We start from the raw sequence: 14,471 nt of genomic DNA on the forward strand, positions 1-14,471 counted from the left end.
TTCTTCAGTAGGAACCCTACCTGCTTCCTCTGGTAATGCACAAAATATGCAATTACTGGCAATTAACCGGAACGTTTACACAACTGCTACAGGTCAGCTGTACATATATGTACAGCAATACACTCCTTTGCGGAGGGTGTTAGGTTGTATGAAATCTATATTTCCACAGGAAGAAATGGCTGTATGAAAAGGTGATTAAAAAAATTAAATATTTATTAAGTCCGTATTGTCTCCTTTTGACCGGGCTCTATTGAGTTTCATGAAACCTGTTCCCAACAAGTTAAACTGTGGAATACCGAGTTGCACCTGTACATGTGTAAGCAAAGCCGGGTCATGGGTTTGGCTTTCCATCGAGTGGTGACAAATTAGAGTTAATATAATTCCAGAAAACTCTCCTGGGTATGATCAAGCGTCATTTTTATAAGTTGGAATGGTGTAGACTACAAGATCAATTATATTTTCTCCTCACCAGAAAACAGCTGGAAAATGCCGGATGAACATCAAAAGTCAATTAACAAGAACGAAAAACTTTTAGTGTCCAGAGAAACTTTATTTCCTGCACCCGACTCTATAGACAATGAACTGCATAACCAAACAAGCCAACACAACAGCTAACATCGAGTTCACTGTGGTAGAACTATGATTATTTGAGTCATTTGATTTTCAAAACTCGCACCAAAAACATGTAATTAAATCACTGAAGTATATCATTGCTTTGAAAAATAACCTTATTCAAAACACATAACCAATAAACCAAAAAGCATAGGCAGCGCAGGCTCTTGATAATGGATAAATGGATATTACTTCACCAGTATACAAGGTGAGTTATACCCATTTTCCCCACTCAGGGCTGACTCCATATCCATTTTCAGTTTGGCACTTGGTAAACACAAACACCCAAATCTGTACGTAATTAGAAGCTGGTCCTGTCCTCTCTGGGTCTTTTCCTTCCAGCCACCTGCGTCAAGTGGCAACTGGGAGATCCTTTCCCGCCATAACCTGTAACAGAGAGGGGTGGGGCAACAGATTGCATCATGGGAGCTGGTAGAGAGGGGCTGTGAGCCGTGGTGAACTGAAGGTGCGTGGTGGAGTATCTCCACGTGCATCATAGTTGGAAGTGAAATCCACTTCAATTCAGCAAATTCAGGAAATGAATTTATATTTCCCAAGAGCCGATTGAAAAAAAATAAAAAATAAAAAAACCCACAAAACATTTTAGGCATTTTTCAATTCTCTGACCCGAATTGTAGCTCATTTCCTGAACCTGACTAGATTCGAAAATGAAATCCTCCCCAGCCCTGATACACGTTACAGCAGATTATCGAGAAAAACTTTTTCAAACCTTATATTATGTGCTCAAAATAGGCAAAGCAGAGCATCTGTTTAGTATGAAAGCGTTCAGATAATTAGTATAAATACGAAGCACAGGTGGCCCCGGACATTCAGACTGTAGGGCAGCGCTGCAATGCAGTACGTAACCTGCAGATCCTGATCCAGGTGGACCTACAGTAACAGGAACAGACAGCACACTTAAACAGCATACAGAGAGCTTGTAATGTCTGGTGGAGAAGGTCCCAGACACGCTCAGAAGCCCTCGCTACAAAAATCACATGATGAGCGAGGACAAGCTGGCAGCCGTCGCACTGAGGCGACCGGGGTAAAAAGGACAGCGATGGTCAGAGCCGAAGCAGGTTGCCCAAAATTCAAATGTGAGTGACTCATAACTGCAGACCTGCCAACGTTCAGGGGAGAAAAAAAATATTTTTAAAAAGTACTGTTCTCTCGCCTACAGAACAGGAAGATTTCATTCCGTCTGTTTTGGACTGCTTTTCATTACAGAAACAGCAGTATTTAGTAGCAGTTTGGACAGGACATTTTATTTTGAATTCTCAAATAATATTTAGGTCGTTTATGTCAATGCCATGAAACCACAAGAATGTTAACAGATAGAAAAAGGGAATTTCCATTACTGGGTGTATGTAACTCTTTGGTTGACAAAGAAAAAAATATTATATAATCACGAGAGCGTGAACATTGAATTTTTCAATGTCCAAATTTGGCATCACAAATCCACATTCATTTCTCTGTATATTGCGTTGAATGGGTAAAAATGTGCATCCTGTTAAAAGGCGATGCACTGCTGCTCAGCTAAAGTAAACAGTAGCTTGTGGGCAGAGGGAAACAGCACCCAGCTCTGAATTCTGCTCCACAGCGACACGGTCTCCACTGCGGCCCCACAGGCTGACAAAAGGGCCCGTCTCCACTTCATTACTGCACACGCACACAACACAACACAACACACACACACACACACACACACACACACACACACACACGCATACCCATGCACACGCACACACACGTACACACATTCATACACATGCACACGCATGCATACACACATACAAACACACGCACATGCATACACATGCACACGCACACACACACGTACACACATTCATACACATGCACACGCATGCATACACACACACACGTGCATACCCATGCACACGCACACACACACAGAAACACACACTCGTAAAACTGGGGTAGAAAGGAGAGATTGCACGCTGTGATAAAAAGGAAGATGCCTCAGCAGAACTGAGGTGTGCCCGAAGCCTTTGAAGTGCATCCAGGGCGTGTCATTAATACGATTCCCAAATTACTCGCAGGGAGCTTTGATCTGCGAAACCACTGTCACTAAAAGTGAAAAAAAGAGAAATAAATAAATAAAATAAAAAAAACGCCGAAGCGCGGAGCAGCGAGCTGCGGCGGCGGCACTTTCTTTTTCGCTCCGCGCGGCACTTTGCACCAGAGACCCAGGAAACGCGCGCTGGCGGCGCTCCTGTGCGTGCACGCCCGGAAAAACTAAAAAAAAGAAAGAAAAAAACAAACACAAAAAAAAAAAACGTGTTCTGACAAATCTCGCTCAAAATGCTTTCTGTCGTCAGGTCTGCGGCAGAAGACTCCCTTATCTGCTCTCATATGCGGCCCGATGGCTATCTCGTGGCGTCTTACGTTTCAACATGAACGCCACCGGGGCTCATAACAGACTGGCACGAACATTTACCTCCCTGAAGAGCCGCGTGACGCCGCTTCTCCCCAGACTTTACCGCTGTAATTATTAACACCCCGAGCGTGTTCTCGCGTGTGGGAGCGCGGCCGTGCAGAGCAGCGAGATTAGCAGAATTAGCGGAGTGTTTCCGACGTGTTAACCCGTAATCGCGTTTCACACTTTCAAAGACAGCTACTTCACAAGTAATGCCGAAGACCTGGCTGTTGAGAGGATGAAATTCAAACCGTGAATCTTGGAAGCAACTGTTACCGACAGGATCGTATCCAATGGAGCTGATCAGTAAGAGTTCAATTGCCACATTATGGTGGCTACATCTGAGAAACAGAAACGCAATTAAGACATACTTGCACAAGTAAGACAGAATATAGTGCCCCCATTTTTATATATCTGTTTGAAGCTTTGAAAACATCAGTCACACAAGCTAATTCTTTTACACAGGAGGAATGAATTAGGCTAAAACTATCCAAGTGCTACAGTACGCTGGCTCTCACAAACTGTACACATCACTCCTGATACATAAAACATTGTGAACTGCTATGAATAATCATGTGTTTAAATGCAATTATGAACCACAAGCTTCCAGATATTTTTTTGATTTGATGCGGCTACCAGTATTGCTTTTCTCTGAGAATATTGCTGGGGTATGATATATTAAAGAACATTCATCAGGAATAGAACACCTGTAAACAATAACAGGTTGTTATAACCACCTCTATCTGAGTTAGTTGCAAACTACAAATATGAATATCTTAACCCTTAAAGGTGCAAGATCGCAAATATGTGATTAGAATGAACTGAACATTCTAATGACAATGTAACAATCATTGCTGGTGATTGAAACCAATGGAGTTCTAGAACACTGACTTAAAACACTCTTCAATACTCAATCCTACTCTTCAGTAAGCACAGGAGTGACATGAAGGAGGAAAACAGGAGCAAACAACTACATGTTACTTTCTCTATTAAAAATATCAGAGGCCAAAACCAACATGTACAGCACCTAAAGATTGTGTACTTTAGCCACAGTTCTGTTCAGACACTGCCCTCTAGTGGCAGAAACAAACTAAACTGAATATACCAACTGGGCAAACAGCTCATTCACTGCTGGTCCTCCACAGAATGCATCATCATACCAGTCAGAGCTGGAGATCTCTACCTTCACTTCTTCAGTGTCACGTGAAAATCCGGAAACATCTTGGAGCACATCTCCTTCTCCTTGTCCATGAAGTCCTTGTAGCAGCTGCAAAGCAACACAGGAAAAGCTTTTCTTCCTTTCTTAAAAAAATACGTATGCCACCTACTTGCCACCTGAACAAGAAAGCAATGCAGAAAATAAAAGAAATGGAGAAAATGTAAGAAAATAAAAAAAGAAGCTGCCTACCTTGCAAACTTCTTAAGTGTGTTGTTGATGTCATTGTTGAAGGGTTCATTAGCCTGAGCCATGAGTAGAAAATCTCGAGCCTTCTCATAATCATCCATCTCCAGACAGGCCTGAAGAACAGAAGACAAAGGCCTGAGCCAGGGCAGAGTGTCCAGTGCTCACACAAAGCGCCAGACTCACACGACCAGGCACAGTGAAGCACGACTGCGTAAATACGAAATCAACGGATGACAGTAACACCCTAAAACTGTATCAGTTGTGCTTTAACCTAATAAAACATGGTAGAAGTCAGAGCTACATCTGGCTGTATGTACCCAACATTTAAAAATCAGTTACACCTGCAGGTTATGTATAGGGTCCCACCCCAGTGACAAGCGTTTGTAACTTCATACAGCCTATGTATCAGACACAGACCCCAGGGGTACCCAATACTGGGGGGTGTGGGAGGAAGAGGAGAAGGCAAACAGAACCCTGGGCCTGCAGGGTAAAGGGAGCTGACCTGGCCACAGCGGAAGAGGGCCTTGGTGTTTTGGGGGTCCACTTCCAGGGCCCTCTGGCCGTAGTGCAGGGCCTTCAGAGGCTTCTCCAGCCTCAGCAGGGTGAGCGACAGGTTCAGGAAGATGGGCAGCTGCATCGCCGCGATGCTCCGCCCCTCCTCCTCATTCGCCGGCTCGCGGTTCTTCAGCAGAGTCAAGGCCTGGGCGTCGGGGCACAAGCACACGCATGCAGGTACCCATTAAAGAGGTGAAGGGTGGAAATCACTTAGTGAACAATGGCGGCATCTGCAGGTCAGCCCCGGCACTGCAGTCTGGTCCTTCCACTGGATCTTTTGATTAAAAAACTAAAAGCTATAAATTATATTTTTTTTGAAAATGATATGGTAAATTAAATGAACTGTTTTGCCGCGGGCAAAGTGATTTACAGGTTAGTATGGTTTGCCACCCAGTTGTAGGAAATTCCTGGGGAGAAATCTGAGACTAATGGAAGGACCCTAAGAGCCAAACACACCGCAAGCGCAACGCTGCACAGAGAGAATCGCAAGGCCCCTTCCAACACACTGCGTCCCTGCGCGTCACTCTCAAAATGAACAAAACAGGAGGCCAACTGGAGAAAAACATGTTCTGTGTAAGGTAGTGAAGGAGCAGTTCTCCAATTACCGTATGCGGACGGTGTAAAACATTACAGAAAGGTCATACTAACTGAACTAACTGGAAAAGAGAAGCTGTGAGTAGCAACTCTTCTGAGAAATCTATTACTTCTACACCGCAAAAGTCAACATTTCTGCATTTTAAAGTACGATATGAAAGTGGAAACCAGAGATCAGGGGGAGCCAATACCACCTTGATTTTAATTAGCACATCAGCATAACCAAAGGACTCATTATTTTCATGGACTATGCTTCTGTACTGCACATGCAGATTTTTAATAGGTTCATATTTTTACGCCCCCTTACAAAAGCGCCGAAAAAAAATATGTGCACAGCAACGGGCCGCGGCTCGACAAATATTTGAGAAGCCACAAAAACCGAAGCAGAACGTGGGTCGCAGCGGGCTGCTGGGTACACACACACAGCCAGCCAGGACCCTGTGTGAGTTCACTTTTCCTGGCCTCGGCCCGCTACCTGCTTGTACCGGTCCTTGGCGTCCGCGTAGCGGCTCTGGCTGAAGCAGCGGTTTCCAAAGCAGCGCTGTGTTTTGACCACGTTCAGCACGGTGGACAGAGGAACAGTGTTCTGCTCTTCCTGGAAAGAGAAGGGGATTTTTTACACCCCAGGAGGGGGGGGGGGGGGGAGGGGGGGGTCGGGGGGGGTAGACAGAGCCCAACCGCATCCTCACACCCTCTCTTATCACACAGCGCCCTTTGAGCACTGTCGTCATGAACGACCCAAAATGTTGATTTACAGCGCAACACGCCAATATTTGCCGAGCGGCAGCACTTGGTTTCGCACGCTGTACAGTCGCTGCGGCCGGTTAGAGGCGCTTGGCACTGTCTCTAGGTTTGGGGCCCCCGTTCATACGCAAGAAATTCTCACATTCATACCACAGCTGGAAGGAGGGCACACGGCCCAAAAACTCTAAACTCAAAAACGCGTCTCAGAGAAGCAACGGTTGACTATTCCTCCAATAACATATAAAGTAGATGGAGATGATGAATTAATTTAAACAACTCAAAAGAAAAAAAAAAACCCTTGTCTTACCATACACTCATGGACACAGATCTCATTTGAACTTTGCGGGAGACAGCAAATCTGAAATGTAAGTTTTTTTGGGGGGGGGGGACGTGATAATACTGGGGAGGACCATTTGGTGTTTTCCCAAGGTTGGGGGGATGTGCCCCCCCCAGTGTCGTCCCCCCCCCCCCGGAACTGCGCCCATGCACGCACTGCGCCATATTCCCAAAGCTCGCTCACCGGAGAGAGGGCGAAGAACTCGTCCACCTCGGCGGAGTCCAGGTAGTCCAGCACCTGCACCTCGTACAGCACGGTGGCCGAGGGGGGGATGAGCGGGGGGCAGCCGATCTCCCCGTACGCGTACCTGGGCAGGAAGAGGAAGCGGGAGAACTCGCCCTTCCGCATGGACAGCAGGCCCAGCTCCAGCCCGTACAGCGTGACGTCTGGCCGACGTTCGGGAGGAAAGAGCGACAGGAGGTGAACACACCGGGTACAGAGGGATGGAAAAAGGCATTCCCAATAATAGTCCTGTCACATGACCCAAGTTTACTTCTGAAACTGTGGGTCATGTGACAGGTCGCAAGATGCATGTGGAGGAGGGAAGTAAAAAAAAAAAAAAAACAACAAAAAAAACTTTTTGTACTACACATTCTCAGTGGCCACTCACACCACACTACATTGACCAAGCTGCACTGCCTTAGTCTAAACACAGTCAGGATGGTGTCTGCTAAAAAAAAACATTTTAAATACACATTTGACCACATGCTAGGCTATGTTTTAATAAAGGGTATGTGACAATAAATGCATTAGGTTACAAAGTCAGAAAGTTCCAGGAGCGGCCTGGGTGCCTCAACTTAGTACAGTAACCTATTTACAGTACGACCTGGAATGGCTCAACCTGCAGTCCACTGAGTACAGCCTGTCCCTGTTCGCTAGAACAAGTCCACAAATGCCGACGTGCTCATGCTTGCCACAGGCCAAATATACCTCTGCCCAGTTTCATCATCCGCGGGTACTTCAAATGGCTGGTGGTCTCAAACGGCTGGTCAGAATACTCCAGGTATGCAGAGAAATGAACTGTGAAAGAGCACAGGCATTAACGTAGTCAGTACATTTCTCTATATAAATACGATCGCTTCAATAGAGCCAGTTACTACTGCACAAAAGAGCTTTGGTGCAGTTTCACTAGAAACAAATGTAAAATCTCCACTACACTGGAAAAGACAAAGATTGCTGTGGAAAAAGGTTAAAATCAACAAAGCAAACAAGCACACACACTCAGTGTGGACTAGTGTGCAGCGTGTAGTATGTGTGAGTAATATCAAACTATGCTGAAGCAGTTTAAGAGGGAGGGCGGATGGATGTAATACTTGACACGGATGCATCCCTTGGCACTGGGGGACCTTCTCCCGCCTGGATCACTTCCTTTAAGATGCCCCGGTCCCCCAAAATGTCCTGCATCTGCTGAGCTAGGCGCTGAAAGGGGCTCTGAAACGCCAAACATGACACAGATGTCCACGTATGCTAATGCTCATTCTGCCTAAATTAGCTATGCATGTTTCTTATCAATATCCTGGCCACTGCATGCCATGCCGTGTATGTCTCTGTGCGGATTTCACTACTGTTTGTATCGGACAACAGGCTAGTTTGCAACCGGGCTGCAAACGTGCGGTCACTGTCGGTTGGCAAGTAGATAAACTGTGCATTAGCTATATGTACATAGGGCGACTGCAGATCATGCTGGATGTCTATAAATCAATGATTAGCTTGCAAAGCCACCTGAAAATGATGGTCGAGGTTGAGTGTTTGCTTAAGAGCTACCGGACGTTACCTGCATGCCAGCCATTAGCCGCTCCGTGGGGTCTAAAAACTGCTGGATTCTAGATGCAAGCCCGTTTGCTGACATTATAGTTCGTCTGCAGTTTATTTATTTTACGGATCGAAGTAACAAACCTCTATTACGTGGAGTGTTTTCAAATACCAATTCTAGCACAAAATAACTTTTTTAGCTGGCACGTAACGCCTGACCGTGATTTGCTTTGTTGACCATCTCCATCCGGTGTTCTTTGGCACGTGAGTTAATCCGTGTTTATCATACGGCGGGAATCATGCATGGAGCAACACTGCACCAAAGTTGGTTTGAGAGGAGGGCGTTTAGTAAGAGCTCAGTGGGTTATGTTTTCGTGAGTTTAGTCAGTATTTCGACCCCTTCAAAGATCTGTCAAATGGTTTAAAATGTATAACTAAACTACTGCTGTACAGTCGAACAAGATCATTAATGGATGCATTAATGCTGAGTGGAATAAGTAGCTGACGGCGATCATAGGTCGAAGATGTGCTTATAGTTTGTAGACCTGCCTTCCCGAAATGACAGGGTGTTGTAAAGATGAGCCTGACACAGATATGAGTTTACATTCCAAATTAAAATAAATATATTTTTCAATCTAATTTCGCTAGGTTTTTGAGAGCGGCTGTTGACTGAACCAAATTGAGGTTACAAATGTGAGTGTTCCGACTACCCACTAGATGGTGATATTGTTTATGGCGTAGCACCAGGGTTCGTTGGAAATACTGTACAGCATAGGAGTTTCCTTTACATGGCATTTCATTATTTAAAACCACAACAAAATCTCAAATTATTTGATTTTATTCAAACTTTTCATTACAAAATAGATAAACTTGCAGGCAGCATTTTTCTAAATACAATTATGAAATGCATGCATGAAGAAAAATTCTGAGGGCTTTAACATTTCCACTTTCTTACCTGACTTTTTGAAGTATTTGTGCTCAGACGCTTGAGCTCATGGTAAAAGCAGCCTACTCAGCAGAAGAAGACAAGAGGAAAGTGGGTTCATAGACGGTGTCCGACAGCATACTGACAACAGTATGTTGATTGAGCTGGTGGAAAGCAAGCATTTTATTCAAGATGAATCTGTGCATTCATACATGCACTGCAAGTCCAAAAAATAAATGAAATGAGGGAATTAATTAATTGTGCTTAACTTAAAAATGAGTGTCCGTAGGTTAAATTTGTAGGCCTTCGCAAATAACCAAATCAGTTAATAATAAAAAAGGAAGGAAAAAACAAAAAAACTGCAGTTTTAAATCAATAAATAATAGATCATGAAGACATTGCATCGTCTTTGAAAATACAAGAATGGCACCAATTATTAAATCTTTTGAACAACATGGTGCTGGAAGCCAAATTGCCATCATAGAAATTGAAAATGCGTAGTACCATATAGTCGACGTGGTATTTTCCTGAGGGACTGGGTAATTCAGTAGGTGTTCTAAGGAAAATACATTCTTAGTCTCAAAAAATTTGTAAGATGATATACTTTTGTGGAAAAAAAAACCCCAATATGCTGAGCACTGATCATTGTTTTTATTCCTGCTATTAATCTCAATGCATAAAATCAGGCACACCACAAGGCTATTCTTCACGTGAAAAAACTCAATTGCCGTTCACAATTTAGACTACACAACAGCTGAGGCAACCTGATACAAGCATTGCATAACAGTGCCTATCCATTTCAAGATACCTAGGAGTCTGACATCATATATATTATTAAAGGTATTTTGTTCACATAATTACAGCCTGAGATTGTAATAATTGAATGGCTTCCTATTGTGGTTATAGACAATCAGTAAGCTCTCTTCGGTTGGGAGTCATGAGCTCCGCGGAGAGGAAAGACATATCAATTTTCACCATCTTGGTACGGTGTATTGTTCACCCAGCGATCCAGCAAAGACAGCATTTTGGCTGTTCTGAGGACATTTCAAGGTAAAAGCGATGCCCCCCACCCCCACCACCCCCACCCTTTACAAAAGAATTCTTCTGCGGTGGAGCAACAATGCTCGGAACTCCAGGGCTGACTTCCCACCATTCAGAGTTCTGAAACAATGGGCGCGGAGATCTCGTATTTCCTGGCTGTTTTATGGTACTGGTACGACTTACACTGCTCAACAAGGAGAAGAATGCCCAGGCCAGCTTTTGTCAAAATGATGTTGATCCACAGGAACAGATGGGCTGTGCTGGGGAGTGAATTTAAAAGCCACTGTCAACGCTCTTCCTCCCAGTCAGGGATTCAAAAGTCAAGACGGTTTAAGCATTATGTAAACCTGGGTCGATATTTACAGACGGAAATTCCTGTGCAAGCAATCGAAAACAAGATAGAAGCACAGGATGAGGCAAATACCGTATCCACTGGGAAAGAAAATGATTTCAGTAAAAGGGTACATCAAGTTTTTAATTCTCTTGCCTTACTCTCAGAAACACAGATTCGAGAGCATATCCATCCTGCCAGTTTTCTCCTGTATTGCCTTATAGATGCAATGAGCAAAAATACTCAAGGATATTCTAAAACCGTTTACAGCAGCATTTTCTGCATTTTTCATAAAAAATGTATATTTTTTCCTCGTCTGAATCACAACAACAGGAAACAATGAAGACAACGTTTTACTGAAGTTAACTTTTATTAATATAAAAATGTCAACCAAAAATCTCTGCACAACAGAACAAAGGTAGATTTGGTAATGTATATATTTTTTAGACATATTCAAAAATATTTTTACATTTTCTTTTCTCAGAATTTTAAACCCTATTTTCTCATTTTTATCCTGTTCACTGTGTATTCAGTGTATAGCATATCTGGCTCACACTGTTGCTTAAAATCCAAACCAGAGAACCCTTGCATGACAACAGAGAGCAAAGAATCATGACAAATTCAACCCCTCAGTCCCCCCCCCCTCCCTCCCTCCCCAGGTTTGGATCATTTTCATGACATCTCACAGTGGCATAAGAAAATAAAGTTACAATCTAAATATAACAAACATAATCCAGATGCAATACCTTACAGAAAGTCTGCCCCGACATACTTTATACCACATGGAACAAGCATTCCAGACGCTTCCCCACAGCACGCTGGTTTGTCCTCTCTCTAATTTGTGCTCTCAAATGCACATTAGTATTTGCAGTACGTTAAGGTTTTGCTCAATATGGTGTTAATCCAAGGCTCTGTTTTTGTAAAGACTAACACCGTTCCAGCCAGATTGAATCTGGGTTCTGAAGTTCTTCTTCATACACGTTCACAGGAAGCAGGGAATTGTAGTCCAATACATAAGATTTTTCAAATCAGTGATTACAACATTAAACAATGAGCATGGCACTTTTGGAAAGACAAAGTTCGTTCTCTCAACTTAAAACGTAAGAGAGGCTTTGAATGGCCACCTCTCGACCAAAGGCCACAGCAGTTAATTTCCATTAAAATATTAGTCCTCATGAATCAACAAAGGTAGAATATGGACTAACCTGCACCCCACCAGACCCACAACAGGATGACTGCAAGTACATGCATGTACACACACGCACATACACGTATATGCGCACCTGCTCGCACACGTGCAACCTGGATAGGCCACTGTAGCCATTTTGGGCAAATATTTAAAAAATATTACCATCCACCCTTTCTATTGTAAACAAAGATCATTGTACTTTCCGTTTTCAGGGAAAAAAAAAAAAAAAAAAACGTTCCAGAAATATTTCAAAACTGATTCCAGTGCCGCGAGTCCTAATTACGATAAACCAGAATGCATCGTCAAATCTATTGTTATAATCAATTGTATAGCAGAGCTACAACGCTTCAGTACTTATGGAGTCATTCAATCATTCAAGCAGTGCCAACAAACCCAAGACAGTTAAAAACATCGAGTGCATTTCTTGCTCACACCAGTTATGTCCCAAGACCACATTAGACCGTATTCTGCTTAGACACATGCACCTCCACCACTCCCCATAATGGTACACTTTTTTTGTTTGTTTGTTGTTGCCATACATTGACGACATTAACATTTATCATCATAATCAATGTCATTCCCAGAAACACCGTACTAAAACTACTCTCAAAAATAATCTGATATTTCAACAAGACCAGGTCAAAACCTAGCATATGGCTGGACCTAACACACTTGATCCAGCCGACCAATGGTGTAACTTCATAACTCGGCCGACCAATGGTGTAACTTCATCACTCACTCAGTCACTCAGTCAGTCACAGACATTCGCGTTTGTAGGCCTGGCCCCGCTGTTGCGGTCCAGCCAAAAAAAAACAAACAAAAAATAAAAATTTCAAGAGGAGCTCTCTAGAGAAGCACGAAGCGCTCCTGAGCGTTGGCTTGGTACTGTGTAAAGTGCTGGTGTTGAAGGCCACAGGACAGACACGTGTTCTTCCGCATGGCATCAGGGGTCAGGTGAGGGAAGCCCCACTGAACTACAGCCGATTCGTCTGGCGGCCGGCACTCTGTTCCTCTGCAGCGCCGCTGAGATTTCTGTACGGTGCCCCCTGTTTACAAACTGCCCTTCTTCAGAGTGTTGTGTGCTATATGCTTTCGGGTCCACCCCGATGCACACGATGCAAAAAATGCACTTTGTCCTTACGGAACGCGGTGGGTTCCATCTGAACGTTGAAGGCAGAGTACTGAACTGGTGAAAATATCCCGCAAGCCAAGTCCTTCGTGTACACTTAGAGTGGTTTGCACCAGGCTGACCTACATACGCAGCTGCAAAGGTATTTTGGTAAAAAAAACTGAACGAACTACCTCGAGACTCAGCAATTAAGGAAACGCTTTGTGTATTCATCCCAGCAATAAAAGAAAAATTGGCTAAAGAAATTTGAATGAAAGACTTGAATGGACTTCCCCCTGCAGTCATAGCATAGTAATGCAGTTTGGTGCTGGGCGACCCCATTGAGACAGAGGTACTGGGACTCATGTCACGTTAGGTGCTGAGAGAATACCTCAGAGGCAGCCCCTGCCGTAAACCAGTTGCACACGAAAAGCAGGCCAAACAGAAAACAGCGCTCTCATCCACACACCTGGAAATACATTCAGCTCCCTTACAATACTTACACTGAAGACACGAGAAATAATTATTTCAGAGACTTAACATGTCTCCTTACATGAACTGGACTGGGTTTCACAGAGTATCTAACGTATCTGCAACGGCAAAGCTTTCTGTGTACTTTCTATTACTGAGGATACAGCCCAGTTCGAAAATTGAATCCACTGTCTGTGGTAGAAAGCATTTCCACATCACAATGTTGCGCATATGTAGAGTAAAACCAATACAACTGATAATTTGGAGGATCCACTAGCTTTTTTGGCCACTACGCTACAGTCGACACAAGCCTGCATTTTGCAGTTGGCCTTCAGTCTAACGTTTGAAAAAACAAAACAAATTCTGCGATTGAATTTTATTAATACGTCACCGAAACAAACGCGAAGAAGAAGTCTTAAAATTAACCAATTACATTTGAGTGTAAATTTAGGTTTCTCCATTTCAGGAACACACCCAGACATACTGTAAATACACCGTACAGCAGGAGCTGGGCTGTGGCTGCAGAGTGGGCGGGCCCAGTGCGCGACTCGTAATTAAACGCGAAGCCGAGGCTTCTCGCTTCGCACACACGCAGCACTGAGGTACGGCTAAAGCGCTAACCGCTTAAAGCCGTCCACACCTCTGAGGACAGTAGGCGAGAGGGCGGACCGGGAGGAACATCCAACGGTTAACCCCGATGAATCATTCACGCGCTCCAGCTCTCCCGGGCCGCGTATTCCACGAGCGCGACGTCATCGCATCAATATTTCAGACGTAATTTAGCGCGAGCTGTTTTTGATAGGACGTTTAATCAGACGGGGTGACACGGGGCCGCGCCTCGGTTTAAAAAACGAGAGCGGCCTCGGCCGCGGCGGACCGAGCAGCGCTTCCTCTCGAGCGGCGGCGCTCGGCTCGCGATGTAGCAAAAGCCCTTTGTTCCCGCAGGGCAAAGATTAGATCTGTGGGAAGA

At 44.2% G+C, this 14,471-nt stretch overlaps 1 protein-coding gene across 3 annotated transcripts; it reads right to left on the reverse strand.

Annotated features, from left to right (window-relative positions):
• Positions 1 to 529: 529 nt before the first annotated feature.
• fkbp6 (FKBP prolyl isomerase 6) lies at positions 530 to 8,714 on the reverse strand. Of its 3 annotated transcripts, none has more exons than XM_035432578.1 (9): positions 8,459 to 8,714; positions 7,998 to 8,115; positions 7,615 to 7,704; positions 6,868 to 7,070; positions 6,079 to 6,198; positions 4,957 to 5,154; positions 4,458 to 4,567; positions 4,210 to 4,316; positions 530 to 999 (listed from the first exon to the last, which is right to left on the reverse strand). In XM_035432578.1, the coding sequence occupies exons 1-8, from the start codon at positions 8,531 to 8,533 to the stop codon at positions 4,235 to 4,237; spliced, it is 996 nt and encodes a 331-aa protein (XP_035288469.1). In that variant the 5' UTR covers positions 8,534 to 8,714; the 3' UTR covers positions 530 to 999; positions 4,210 to 4,234. The 3 variants fall into 3 exon arrangements, with proteins under 3 accessions (XP_035288469.1, XP_035288468.1, XP_035288470.1); XM_035432577.1 differs by having other exon boundaries at positions 4,233 to 4,316; positions 8,459 to 8,713; XM_035432579.1 differs by lacking the exon at positions 6,079 to 6,198 and having other exon boundaries at positions 4,233 to 4,316.
• Between the last annotated feature and the right edge of the window lie 5,757 nt (positions 8,715 to 14,471).

This window comes from Anguilla anguilla, chromosome 9, assembly GCF_013347855.1.
Source record: "Anguilla anguilla isolate fAngAng1 chromosome 9, fAngAng1.pri, whole genome shotgun sequence".
Classification (NCBI taxonomy): Eukaryota; Metazoa; Chordata; class Actinopteri; order Anguilliformes; family Anguillidae; genus Anguilla; species Anguilla anguilla.

Bases quoted from the DNA above. Each gene is read 5' to 3' on its own strand.
- fkbp6 (XM_035432578.1), bottom strand. From the start codon at position 8,533: ATGTCAGCAAACGGGCTTGCATCTAGAATCCAGCAGTTTTTAGACCCC. The intron at 7,071-7,614 runs GTATATTTGGCC...AACGTCGGCCAG, and splicing joins GATGATGAAACTGGGCAGAG to ACGTCACGCTGTACGGGCTG. The intron at 4,317-4,457 runs GTAGGCAGCTTC...GTTGCTTTGCAG, and splicing joins ACACTTAAGAAGTTTGCAAG to CTGCTACAAGGACTTCATGG.